The sequence below is a fragment of the Haliotis cracherodii genome, unplaced genomic scaffold, assembly GCF_022045235.1.
Source record: "Haliotis cracherodii isolate W230 unplaced genomic scaffold, xgHalCrac1.p SCAF_4, whole genome shotgun sequence".
Taxonomy (NCBI): domain Eukaryota; kingdom Metazoa; phylum Mollusca; class Gastropoda; order Lepetellida; family Haliotidae; genus Haliotis; species Haliotis cracherodii.
In genome coordinates, this window is record NW_027266297.1 from 67,596,924 (window position 1) to 67,611,685 (window position 14,762).

Consider the following 14,762-nt stretch of genomic DNA (forward strand, 5'->3'; position numbering starts at 1 on the left):
TGTACACATATTAAGTGATTCAAACAAGGACTATCCCCTGCAAAAGTTGAGTGGTACATATAAGTATTTTCATGACCATGAAGTATGCAATCTCTGTTCTGTTTTGGTGTAAGTGCAACCTAGGCTAGATTGTTCGATGAGTCATTTCAAGCCCTGGCCACAATAAATGGATTGATGACGTTCCTTTTGAAATACCCAGTACCTTTCAACAGTTTCTGTAGTGATTCTCACTGTAGATTTCTTGCTTATGTATTACATACGGCCTTAAAATTGTGGTTAAGACTTCCAGATCAGTTGAAAACCCTCACGTGTGATGGAATCAGTCAACGTCTTCCAAGCAAAGACAAGAAAATTGTCTGCTTTAAAAGAAGTTATGTGGTCTTGTAAAGAATATTGATTGTTAATTCTTGTTCTAACACTGCTGGGTCAGTGGAGTAGCCGAGTGTATTCGCTCGTCACGCCGAAGGCCTGGGTTAGATTCCCCACATGGCTACTATGTGTGAAGCCCATGTCTGGTGTCCCATGCAGTGATATTGCTGGAATATTGCTAAAGTGGCATTAAACCATACTCACTCACTCACTCACTCACTCACTCACTCACTCACTCACTCACTCACTCAGCAATGTGAGGAAATGGGCGGTGGGGTAGCCTAGTGGTTAAAGCGTTCGCTCATCACGCTGAAGACCCAGGTTCGATTCCCCACATGGGTTACAATGTATGAAGCCCAGTTCTGGTGTCCCATGTAGGGATATGGCTGGAATATTGCTAAAACGATGCCATGCCATACTCGATCTAAGACTGATTTTTTGGCAAAAATACCCTAACATAATAACTAATTTGTTGTGGCCTTGTAGAAATGAACTTAAGAAATCTAGTTCTAGTTCTGATCATTGTAAATCTGCATTGTAATTTTTTTTTTAAATTCTGAGGTCAGTTCATGGTTTGTCTGCTTGTTGCCTTTACTTGGTTTGCTGTAATGTTCTTGTAACAGACAGCTGCTGTTTTGCATCTGCAGACTGACGACATCGAGGAGCCCCAAGGCTGGTTTCATGGTCGCAATTTGACCAAAGGGACATTGGGACAGTTCCCAGGTCACCCCTACATTGAGTTCATCCGCAAGATGCCGATTCCGGCCAAGCGGCCATCGTTGACCAATGGACTGGACAACACCTGTGATGACAGCGGCTACGGCGGCACCCCTGGACGTAAGTTGAGAATATTTCCTTCATACAGATCCTGGATCGCAAAAAACAATGTTTCTGATGCACGAAAAGTATTCACCATTTCAGTTGTCGGGGCAAGAACAGCAATAGTTGTTCGTGATAACCTGTACCCTCAACAGTGTTGTTTGTGGTCCAGCTTCTATCATCTTCCCGAGGCAAGAGCATTAACTGACTATAAAAGTCCAGTTTCCACCCTTGCCGAACTAAGCTGGTATTATGGAGTTACATTTTGGCTGGACTAACTCGTTGTCAGCAGATATTTTTCAAATCTTATCATGTTTTTAATCAAGGTGCTCACGTGATTTGATGCATTTCGTGATGCAAGACCTGTTTTATCACAATAAAGATCTTGATTATCGATCAGATCGTGTTGAGTGGGGGCCACCATTTTGTGTGAAGCAAACGCAAGTGATACGAGAGGTGGAATCTGATTGGTCCATAGGAGTGGCTTAGAAGGGACATAACTGGTAATAGCCACTGGTGGCGCTACGATCGAGCCCAGGAATTCCAGCCAAGTTCGGCAAGGGTGGAAACTGGACTTTTTAAGTCAGTTAACTCTCTTGCCTCGGGAAGATGAGCTTCTATTGTATCTGTTGTGGTTTGTGTAGATGTGTTGCAGGTTTTGTGTGACAAAGCTTTCAGGGGTGTGGAACAGCTGTACGAGAGAGACCTTCTTCTCTCAAATGAAAGTCCATGAAGAAGCTCCATATTTCATAAATTAGTTTTATATGTAAATAAAGTCAAATGTTATTAGTTATGATATATTTCATATTTTGTATTCCTGGTGATGTGCACCTGGTTAGTGTTCCTGGTGACAAGCACCTGTTAGTATCCTTGTGTCAGCACCTGTTAATGTCTCTAGTGACATGCACCTGTTAGTGCTTCTGGTGACAAGCACCTGTTATTTTCCTTGTATCAGCACCTGTTAGTGTTCCTGGTGACTAGCATCTGTTAGTGTCACTGGTGAAAGAACCTGTTCATGTTCCTGGAGACAAGCACCTGTTAGTGTCCTTAGTGTGAACACCTGTTAGTATCCTTGGTGTTCGGAACTCAGTGTCCCTGGTGAAAACACATGTTTCACCAATTTTGTCTCAGAAGAATATCTACTTTCAAATGGTTTGCTTTGTGGAAGAATGGAAGAGTTACCTCCCCTGCATCACATTGCAACTTCCATTTTCTGTATCATCATTGTGGTCATGGTGATGGAAAGACCTTGCCTACAATGAATATTTACAAACGACCAACATAAAGTATGATTATCATTTTTTAAATGGAGCATTTGTTGTATCAGATTATTCATCTGTCCCCAAGTTGACTCAAGCTGGGATAACTGTGGTTCCCCAATGTGAACCTCTCATTGGCTGCATCCGAGCGGGAAAATCCTACATATTGTCAGTTTTACAAGATATAGCAATACTCAAAAATATGTTAAAATTTCAAAATGATTTCAATGCTTGAAGGCAACTATAACTGAGTGAGTGAGTGTGAGTGAGTTTGAATTTACATCGCTTTTAGCAATATTCCAGCAAAATCACGGCAGGGGGACACCAGAAATGGGCTTCACACATTGTACCCATGTCGGGAATCGAACCCAGGTCCTTGGCGTGACGAGCGAACGCTTTAACCACTAGGCTACCTGACCGCCCCCAACTATAACTGAACTTCATGGACCACCCTCACAGCCTTCTTGTAAGAATAGGGGGACACAGAGGTATGGGCTGAGAGTGCTCTTGAGTGGGAGTTGAAACACTGCAGCAGCAACTGCTGTCGACACCTGGACACTGGAATTTTTCTGAACAATATGCAATTTGACTGTTTAACTTTTTTCTTTGTAATTTTTTTTATGTAAATCAATAACTGTATTGAATTTTGTTTTTTTATTTTGATAAATAATACTTGTGGAGACATTTTTCCATGGACAGGCAGTCACGTGTATGAGTGACTCCCCAGTCAGTTGTACTTGTAGCGTAGGACCCGTCTCGCATGCATGTTCCATCCTCTACTCATACATAGTTGACAGCTCAACTTCTATTGGGGACACGGGTGGCCAAGTTGTCTAAGGCGCCGTGATTTGCTGTGCAGAGTTGCGTCCCTTGGGCATGCCAGAAACCTATGATTGTGGGTTCGAATCCTGGTATGCCCAGATTATGTTTCTATGTTTGGCAGCACCATACCCATGCTTGTGGGTTTCACTGAAGTAGTAAACGTCTGAGACCTGTATCAAACCTTCAAAATTGTCCAAACGTTACAAGGCTGAAAATAGTCGCTGGAACACGGCAAATTTTAGGTCCAAAATACAACTATGATACCTGTATCAAACACATCACCATCGAATAACCACTTCTTGTTTGTTTCGTTTTGAGCCACCATCAACATGAGTGTGTACTTTCTTTGGCTTGGCAGTTCATATCTATGATTTGTGGCAAACATGTATTGATTTATATTTCAAGTTAAGCAGACTCAACAGTGGTACATGGTGTCTTATGCATCCAGTGTTGGGTATAATACCACAAGCCCGAGTCAAGTGATCCTGCTACAATGAATTTATCTTAACAACATGTTTAAATGTGACATTGCAAAAGTATTAAAACAAATTCAAAACTGATAGAAAATACCAATTCGATTGTGTGGAGGTTAGCTTGTGCTGTGTCACATGACTTTCATTGACTCAGGGGAGGGGGGGGGGGGAGCGTGCGGCTTTTGGCTTGGAAGCGGGGTATAGGGGATTAATTCTGCATCTCAGAAATCCACGTGCAATCTGTCATGCTTTAGGCAGGGTGTAAAGGATTTATTCACCTGCTGAGTAATTTGTTTCCCTCCAAGATTTATCTTCCATTTCCTTGTCATTGTTGGAATGAAGGTTTGGCCAGGAGTTTCAAGTTATCATAGGTTAATCTTTGGATCCTAAATATTTCATTTGTTACTTTTGGACTTAATTTCAAACACTGCATATTCATGGAGGTATTTCTGAAGATACTGTTGACATTCTCTCTGTTTGTCTGCTGTTTCCTAGCAACACTATATGCCATATATACCCTACACGATGGATGCAAGACTCATGAAAATGTTTAAGGTTGCTATGCCCACATTTCCTTCATGAGTTCTGGACCTATGAAGATTCCGGGGTGAAATAGGTCTTCAGCACCCATGATTGTCGCAAGAGGTGACTATGCTTGTCGTAAGAGGGTCTAACGGGATCGGTGGTCAGACTTGCTGACTTGGTTGATGCATGTCATCGTATCCAAATCTCGTGGATCGATGCTCATGATGTCAATCACTGGTTTGTCTGATCCAGACTCAATTCTTTACAGACTGCCGTCATATTGCTTGAATATTGCTGAGTGGGGCGTTAAACAACAAATAAACAAATGTCATGAGCAGCAGTCACTATTTACCTGTGCAATCCCCATTTCCCTTTGCAATCTCCATTTACCTGTGTAATCACTGTTGATCTGTGCTGAGAGCCACGTAGCTGAGGTAAACATTCATACACTCATGATGTGTTTATCACCTGGGAGCTTATCTTACCGGTAGTGACTTATCACTGGTTTACATATCGTCTCCGGGTGAAATGTCAATAGATACTTGAAGATAAATAGGACTGCAGTGTGAGACACTCTTCTACCTTGTAGTCATCATCATCATCATCATCATCATCATCATCAGTGAGCAGAGAATTTACGTGGCCTGATACACTGTAGACACCATATTGTGTGTACAGAGCACAGGTCACTAATCAGGCAAAGTTCAGCAATGTTGGAGGAGATGGGTGACCACGTTCAGCAGCTTAATTTGTGAGCGTTTCTAGGAATCCTGTCCTTCCCCACCCTAAAGCGCATGTGGTTCCCCCTTGGGCAAGTGATGTTTGAAGATGACTCTGTTCACTCCGCTGTGAATGGGTACCCAGTAGGATGAGATGGTAGTGACTGTTAACCTAGTGTCCGACAGGCAGTAGGTTTGTAATACGTGTATACTCCCCAGGGAGGTGAGAATGACTAGTGTGCACACTGATCCACTGACTGAGTAGTGATGTAGGACTGTCATGGTCTGGGTGCATTTGAGCAGCTGTTCATTGGAAAGTGTGCTATACAAATCCATAATTTAATTTTATTTAATTTGAAAAGATGCATGTAGATTCAGTAACAGCTGGGGAAACCACTGAAGCCCTACATAGTTTCTCCTGAAAAATTCTAAAAATCGAAAAGCTTGGGTGACTAGCACTAAGCCCTGGGAAGAGTCCACATGTACTATCTGACCCCCCCAGTACCCGACCCAACCCTGGTACACAGCAAACATTATTTAGATACACTTATAAATGATCTAATCATGCTGACGTTGACTGGTGCTTTATCTTTACTCAAAAATATAAAAGTCAGAAGGAATGCATGCATAGTTACAAGAAATATGAACATTAACAACTTGTAATGCGACCATGGAGTTTTAATGTTATTGTCACTAACCAAGTATCACATGTAGTCCTGTGGGTACCCAGATCCTAATAAGGGCCTACCTGGGTAACCTGTCCCAGCCCTACGTTTGACCGTCCCAGCCCTACATGTGACCCGTCCCAGCCCTACATGAGACCCGTCCCAGCCCTACATGTGACCAGTCCCAGCCCTATGTGTGACCCATCCCAGCCCTACATGTGACCAGTTCCAGCCCTACATGTGACCCGTCCCAGCCCTACATGTGATCCGTCCCAGCCCTACTAGTGACTCGTCCCAGCCCTAAGTGTGACCCGTCCCAGCCCTACATTTGACCCATCCCAGCCCTACATGTGACCCGTCCAAGCCCTACGTGTGACCCGTCCCAGCCCTTCATGTGACCAGTCCCAGCCCTACATGTGACCCATCCCAGCCCTACGTGTGACCAGTCTTATCCCTACATGTGACCCGTCCCAGCATATTGGATAAGCAAGGATATACCTATGTTATACAGTAACAAAAATTGCATCATTGTTCGAATACACTGGAATACTGTTAAAAAAGCGGCGTTAAACCCAACTCACTCACTCGCTCACTCATGAAAAAGGTGAGCCATGTTACAGTGCAGGCATTTCTCTTGTTCCAAGGTGGGCTTCAATATGCAAGGTCCGCAGTGAATGTTTTATGTCAAAAAATCTTATTCTCATGACTCACTTTGACAGAACAGTTATTGCTCTGCAGATAATATTATTATTTAAGCGAAAATAATGGGTCGAGACAAAAGATTGTGTTTTGCTTTCTATTCAGTTTAATTCAATAATTGTTTTCTTATCATACAATGTTTCTTTTGATGTAGAAAATCATACATAAGGGATAAATGTGATCCTTAATAATAGGAATTAAGATGTTCAGCATTCCTTCTTAATGTATGTACTACACGAGGAATTAGAGCATGTCTTTGAGGGTAAACCGATTATTCCAATATATAGTGGACCATTAATTGCTGTGGGTTTCACATGAGAAGAGTTTATTTGTGACTTGCTAAACAGACAAGGCACCGCAGCTCACTTACATCACTGCACAGAAACTGTAACCATGGTAACGTGGTACAACTTGAGGTGAGATGATGCATCGGTGCACCAGTGCATCGCAAATTTCCTGCGACAATACGGTACATGATACATTTTCTTCTATATCGATACAAGACAATATGCTTGGTAAAATACATTACTGCATGTTTAAAGAACCCCAGCAGTTTTGTCAGTAAAAAATTGCAAATGTGTCATAATTAAGTTCACTACTAAAAAAAGCCGCAACAAACATGTCTAAAGCTGGCTTTTCCTTTTGAACCTGCTCTGAAATATTTATGATTATGACATTTCCACACGATTTGACGTGGATATATCTCTATACATATCATAACGTTACCATTGTATCGTGATACTTATCATATCCTCACCCTTTTGTATCATTTCACTTCTAGGTACAACAGTATTAAGCTTGCACAGATTAACATCTCTGTTTTAAAACATTCCCCAGTTTGTTTTAAGTGGACATTGTTGACCTGTGGAAAGAAGACATCAACACAAAAACACACCTACCTATATCTGCCTATCCCGAATCTATTTAAAAAATGTGTCACAGCCATTTTCTCGATAAGTCATTTTTTGTGTTTTAGTGTGTCATTCAAAATAGAGAAGAGACTTGTCTAGAAAAAAATGTTTTTGCAAATGTATTAAATATATCAGTTGTGTGGAAAATATGGTGTAGAAAGTATAGCGTTAAAAATATGCAGTGGTTCACGTGAGCTACAGAATTTATGTTCTTAGTCAGATGTTAGCATGATACATTTTCATCGAGAAGCTCCCTGACACCCATCTGATATCTTATCTAGATAGCACCATTTTATATATTCAGATTTCACACACTGAAATATTTCAGAATTTTCTCACACTCATTTCAGGTCTTTTGACCTTAATTCTAAATTTACCAAATTCCAGACAACTTTCCCATCCAAGGTTAGTTCCTGGAAGTGTAGTGACATGAACTATAAGACAGGTGCACATATCATCATCACCAGACACTATCTTTCTGATAACGCCCTGTGCTGCTCAAGTGGGGAATATTATCATGATATGCCAATAGGCACCGATATGCATGGGAGATATCGCTTCATATTTTTATCCTAGAAATGATGTGGGTAATAACATCCATGTCATAAATACCACAAGTACAGGGCACGTCTGACAGCATCTCTGTTACTGTTTCACACTCATGTAATAATAATATGGACAAGAAATGTGTTATTATTCCCAATAAATTTACTCTTTCATTTTTGTTCCCAAGGCATATAATGCGGGGGATATAGTCATCATCTGGTCTGTCTGTCCATCTGTCTATCTGTATTTTGTTTCCGGAGCATAACCTGGGAACTGTGAAAGATTTTTCATCCAAACTTGGTACATGTTTTAACCAGGGGTGAAGTGGTGCTTTTTGCTATTGTGGTCGGGGGGGTATTTGTCATCGTCTGATGACTTCTTTAAAAGAGTTCTACAAATGTTAATTTCTTTTCATATATTTGAACATTAGATGGATGGATCTGTAATCCTGGTAAAAGATGGATCTGTTTTTTTCTGATAAGAGAGGAAGTCTTGCCGACAAGCAAAATGAGCAAGGTTTTAAGTAACGTATACCTAACAAACTTATTCAAACCTATTCAAACCTGTATCTTTCTGCTAAAGGTAGACTTTCTCCCTAGCCTAGTGGATAGAGCATCAGCCTGGGAAGAGGACAGTCTGGGGTTCAATCCCTGGCCACTTCATACCAAAAGATCTTAAGAGATGGTACTTGTTGCTACCCTGCCTATTACTCAGCATTAAGTGATAAAACAAGAACTGGTCAGCTTGAAGCCAGTATACTCTGTCTGAAGGAGTATTCATGTTAAACTGCAGGATGGTATCTCAGTGGGCTAGCACTATTAAACGGGCATAGTACGAACTAGTACAAGGAGACACTCACACACCTCACCTAAAGGTTTGAAGTATGAGGTGACAATATATAAATTTTGGATCTCTGAATAATATTTGTATGTATGCATAGTATACAAGATAAAAAAAATTCCCGGTAAAATGTCAATCCAAAGAGAGTGTTTCCCATTGAACATAGGTGTATTGCACCAAAGAAGAAACTGGTCCAACAAATAAAAGTAGAGTACAGTGGGAACATAAAGTGTCAAGAAGTTGACATGGATTGCCCTTGTGCTGACGTATTATGTCCAACAGTACACCCCTGTATGTGATGTTTTCAGGTCGTTTTTCTTAAAACTTCATAAAACTTGGTTGAACTGGTGTATATGGATTTGTATTATGCAAATATTTGGGGGATGAAATAAATATTTTTATTACTGATAAGCTGTTACAAATGTCACATGCAAATATATTTTAATGTTTGCAAACTGTTAATGTTAGTGAAGGTGATTCTGAACCCATTGAGGACAACTGTGGCATTGTATGTGAGGTGAGGTGAGGTGAGGTGAGGTGAGGTGAGGTGAGGTGAGGTGAGGTGAGGTGAAATGGGGTTTAACATCATGTCCAAGATTATTGCATTGATATAGCGACATGTGCTGCTTGTACTCGTCCTGACTAATGCCGGCCCACTGAAATTCCATGCTGCAGTTTAACATGAATACCCCACTCAGACACAGTATTCTGACTCTGTGTCGACCTCTCCTTGTTTAAGCCCCTTACTGCCGAGCACCAGGCAGGGTAACAACAAGTACCCTCAGACATAAACTAGTTCATGCCATATGTTTCAAAAGTATGCTCGAAAAACATGTCACGCACTAGCTTATTCCGGGGTAGATTAGGTCTTGAGCAACCCATGCTTGACGTAAAAGGCGACTAACGGGATCGGGTAGTCAGACTCGCTGACTTGGTTGCTGCATGTCATCAATCCCAATTGCGTGGATCGATGCTCATGATATTAATCACAGGATTGTCTGGCACAGACTCTATTATTTACAGACCGCCGTCATATAGCAGGAATATTGCTGAGTGCAGTGTTAAACAACCAACCAACCAACCAACCAACTGCACTAGTTTATGCCTTGACACTGGCACATCCATGTTCAACTTTGTGATAAAAAAATTATTATTTTTCTGATAGAAAATGACAGAAAAACCTTCTTGTGGAATGCTGTTCAGACAATGGGATTACATGTAGTGCTGGACCTTGTGAACTGCAGTGAGTGGCGACGTATGTACCAGTATGTTATTACATGCCTTGAAGGAGGAGGAGGGCTTAATGAGAGTAATGTGGGGATAAATACCCTGGAATTGGTGGTGTTGTTCCCAACACCGGGAATATCTGCAGTTATACCCCACAGCACTGCTGTTGATCATTTTCCTCTGGTGGAACTTCACGATGGGCAACAAGTGTCCATGTTTCCACATTGAGATGGAGACCCCAGCCAAATGGCAACCCAGTTGGATTCAAGTAATTCAAATACAGTGTTTCATCGATTGGGCATTTTAGTGTTGATACGTCGTATATCAAGATAGACACAATTTTATGGTAAATCGTATATCAACTTAAAAGTATCATAATATGTGGATTAATAATATAATTAATTATTCTGTACCTGTGGAGATTGAAATTACCTTTGCAGACATGTAATTGATCAATTTAATGTTAATGTGAACCATGCTTGTCAGTTGAATGTTTAAAGTTGAACTCTCTGTCTGCACCCAGTCCATCGAACCATAATAAGGTAAACGTTTCAGTGACAGGGAGTTATCAATTTAGTATCGATTTTATTTTGATGCATCATCAAAATTAAATATTTACTGAGACATCGATACTGTGATATATGACATCCTGATCAAAATCACACTTGGAAACTCCAATATTAGGATGTACATTGGCGAAGTAGTCACTGGTGACAATGAGGGAGACACCATTGGTCCAGGTAGTACATGCATTTTGGACTCACAGCTCATCTGTCGCATGGTCGTGTATAGCCTTGCTCTAAGGCTCTACTGAAGGATAAGTCCTCCTAATAGGGAAGTCTAGATATGTGGATAGCACTCCAGTCTCTTATAAGGACAGCTTGTTCTTATTATTTACATAATCTAGAAATTATGATTTAATAGATATTGCCTGAGAGACTTGTGCAAGTCTAGGTTGTGTAATGTAACAAGATTTGGGGACAAAACAACTTGTCCCTCCAGATTGTCACTTGTCTCACTAGATAACCAGCTCACCTGGCACAGTCCACACTCCTGTATGTGAATATAACAGGATTCTCAGAGGAACTAATTGACATGCTCCAGCATAATACGTCATTTCACAGCCATAATTAGGCCTGTTGCTAGTGCTACCATATATCACTGTCTATTACACACACGCACGCACGCACGCACGCACGCACGCACGCACACACACACTTTTTACATTGTATCCCTTCAGCAAATTCAGGGAAACTTGGTCAATTTGAAATTTGAGATAAAACATCACTAGACAGTATGATATACCGATTAAATAGTATTTCCTGTTCTGTTCCTGTTCGTGGGGGGTCGGGTAGCCAAGTAGTTAGTGTGTTCGCTCGTCACGCCGAAGACTCAGGTCCGGACATGGGTACACTCACTGATTGACTGACTGACTCACTCACTTATGGCAAGCACAAGGAACCAATTCTAACCCAGTATCCCAACTGAAACAAGCATGTTACTAAAACACCATGCATATTGATGATGTTTTCCACAAGTTTAGAATATTAGGTTCACTCACTCACTCACTCACTCACTCACTCACTCACTCACTGTTCCTGTTCTGTTTTTTCGGTTGTTTGGCTGAGACAGACTGTAAATATCAGGTTCATGGACATGGTCAGGTGGAACCACACTTGAATATGAATTAACAGTTCACAATTAACAGGATTTCAGGTGACAAACTAAAAAAGATTAAAAGTGAAGACTTTTTGATTCATCGATTTTTCAACCCAAAAAGCTACCTTTGGTAAAACCTTGCATTATATGAAAAACTCAAATGTATAAAAACAGCATGGGCAAATATCCAATAAAGCTTTTTTTAGCAACGGAGCTAATTTCCGGTACACAATTACGAGCTCATTTACTTTCTGAGTCAAGCCTTTAGGTATAACCGTTACATACATCTAAAACGTGATTATTATTTTTTAAATCTCAAAATGTTTACTTATTGTGGGAAAAACTCAATAAGAGTTATGAATAGATGAGTGAAAAAATTTTGGTTATCCAATATAAAATGAAATACCCCAATTAAAATAGAAACCTTTGAGTAAAACCTCAATTGCTCAAAAAGTTATCTGGGGCTCTGCACCCTCAGTTTTATGTTTACAATCACAAAATACATTCCGATGGGTCAAATCAGTGGCATCAGCAGTACTGGTAAGTAACAGACCCTATAATATATGTCCGTGCACTCATGAAAGACCTGAAATTTTCCCTGATGAATGTCTCGAAAGAGGCCGATCTCTGTTCTTGAATCTGTAATAGTGTTGGAAGCGGCAGGAATTGAAGAGTTTTAAGATATGCCCTTGGCAGGTAGATAAGAGGCAAGCCATGTTGTAAAAGGCCTCAAATTGGCCTCATGTCACAGCCAGCCTTAATGAAACTTTGTCAACCAGCGCCTTTCCAGTTCGTGACACCTTCGTTAACTCTCAGTAACATCGTTGCTCTCAGTGTGGAAGCGGCCATAACAAGAATCTTGAAAATTGTCATCTAACTCCAAATGTAGACACGTTTTTATTTTGTTTATGTCTTTGGGAATGCCATCATAGTGAATTTTGAAAAGGCTTAACACTCTTCAGATTTCCCAGATTAATTGAACTTTTGTTTGTTTAATAAGATTGGTTCAAGACTGCAGATGAACAGAACATTAACCAACTTTCTCCTTACATTACATGATAGGTGAAATAAAATAGAAAATCTTATTGACAAAAAAAATATTTTTTTTAGCTGGGGTACAAGTGTATTCTGTGTCACAACAGTCATCACTTGTGTGTAAACATAGCAGTCAGTCGGTTGGGAGTTCAACACCAAGCATGGTTGTGGCCACCCATCACAGTTGGGAGCTTTGACTGGTGGCAGTGGTAGTATAGAAAGCTCTGCGAACGGGCTGTCACTGTGAGGAGCTTGGTTTGTCATCAACCAAGGGAGGTAACTCTAAATGACACATTCTGTTACCGCCTTTCCACTACAGCACGCAACATTTTACCAGGGCTTCCATCAATTGCTGCCACTGACAAATGCAATCAGACCATTAAGCTAAATATCATTTCACAGAATGAAAAATTTCTTCTTTCAAAAGGCATTGCCATTGGCATGGTTCATTTTCTTTCTTTATTTCTTTATTTTCCATAGGTGGGGTTGGGTAGCTTAGTGGTCAAAGCTTTCGCGCGTCACGCTGAAGACCCGGGGTTCAATTCCCGACATGGGTACAATGTGTGAAGCCCATTTCTGGTGTCCTCCGCCATGATATTGCTGGAATATTGTTAAAAGAGGTGTAAAACCATACTCGCTCATTATATTCCAGGAATCCTCATAAACCAGTAGAGAGCAACGAAAACATATCAATAGTTCAAAAGAAGCAGAATGCCGCAGAACACAGTGTCAGTAAGGATTACCTAAGACCATTGCGTTTCATCCTAAACTATGTATCAAATTAATGGGTCTGGGCTCCCAAAGTTTTACTCTGCATTCCCCGACTTGTTGTTCTCGCCTTCATAGTGAGTTTCAGTGCACTTAAGGTAAACATGATGTTGTGGGTCTATATCTGTCCTTGTCCTTCTTCATTTGAATGTATACTTGTCAGCCTCTTTGTCAACTGTACTTACGACTTCCAGAGGTGTAATCTAAATAAGCCAAATTTGACATTTTTTGGATTGTGTTAAGACCTGTCAGTCAGTCTGAGATGTACTCTCCTAAGTACAGCAATAGCACAGGCAATTCATGCCTTGTCTGTTCATTTGGAATTTAACTTTGTGCACTTACAAGACACATTCATTGTAATTCCTTGAGTGATTTATGTCTTGTCAGGTAGGAAAAGGTCTCATTGATTATCACTGTATGTCTGTTTACAATCTATCAGGTGTGATAAAGGCTTACGTAGACTTGTGACGTATGCTGCTACGATCACCTTCAGATCCAATCTGTTGCAAGATTTTGTTAGTTTTTTTCCTTACCTGTTGGACAAGTTTAGTTATGGCCTTGACATTCATCACCAGCTCACGTTCTCATTTACCCTTTGGTTGGGGTTTGGAGGTTTAATTGTTGCTTTTGCTTCTGTTGTAATGTTAGTGCAGAAGTAAACATCAACACCAAATTCAACAAACTGTATTTGACGCAATAAGCGCCCACGGCGATATTTGCTAATATATTGATCAATGTACGAAAGGCTTATTTATTCGCATATAATATGCACTAATGTCTTTTATGCACCCTTAATTATGGGCAATTATATTAGGGAAAAATATATCTCTCGTATTTAAACATTTCAGGCTGTCAGTATAAACCACGAAATTTATCTTTCAACTCTGTTTTTTTTTCACCAAAATAATATTCTTAAAAGAGCCCACTATTCTAATTTTGAGAGCGCCCTAGGTGCTTATTACGTCGAATACGGTATTTTCTGTGCTTGAAATCCAACCGGGCGTCTTACTGATGAGAACATATGCTCTATTTCTACGGGACTTTCCAACGCTTATATTCTTGCCTTATATAATTAGGAAACCATCTTGATCCGAAAGACTATGATTTTATTGACGTCACTGTATAAATTGTCCAATAAGGAGAGTCCCTTGTAAGCATAGGGTAAATGGATCCTTTTTGTCAATAAAGCAGATATAATCTTAACTAACGGAAACCATGGAAACAAACACCAATGTTCATTACTTGTTTTCATTTCCTGTAACCTTGTAGTTGAAATAGGGAGATATGTGTTTGTTTGTTGTTTAATGCAGCACTCAGCAATATTCAAGCTTTATGACGGCGGTCTGTAAATAATCAAATCCGGATCAAATAATCCAGTGATTGACTTGAGCATCGATCCACGCAATTCAGTGAACCAAATCAGTGA

At 40.4% G+C, this 14,762-nt stretch overlaps 1 protein-coding gene across 4 annotated transcripts in view; it reads left to right on the forward strand.

Moving 5' to 3' along the window:
- The window catches only part of LOC139478242 (phosphatidylinositol 3-kinase regulatory subunit alpha-like), a 224,304-nt gene that overhangs the window by 19,535 nt on the left and 190,007 nt on the right, over nucleotides 1-14,762 (forward strand). For all 4 annotated transcript variants that reach the window (XM_071260656.1, XM_071260657.1, XM_071260659.1 and 1 more), the window contains one exon: nucleotides 1,017-1,206. In XM_071260656.1, the coding sequence (XP_071116757.1) occupies nucleotides 1,017-1,206 (190 nt within the window). The remainder of the gene's footprint in view (nucleotides 1-1,016; nucleotides 1,207-14,762) is intronic.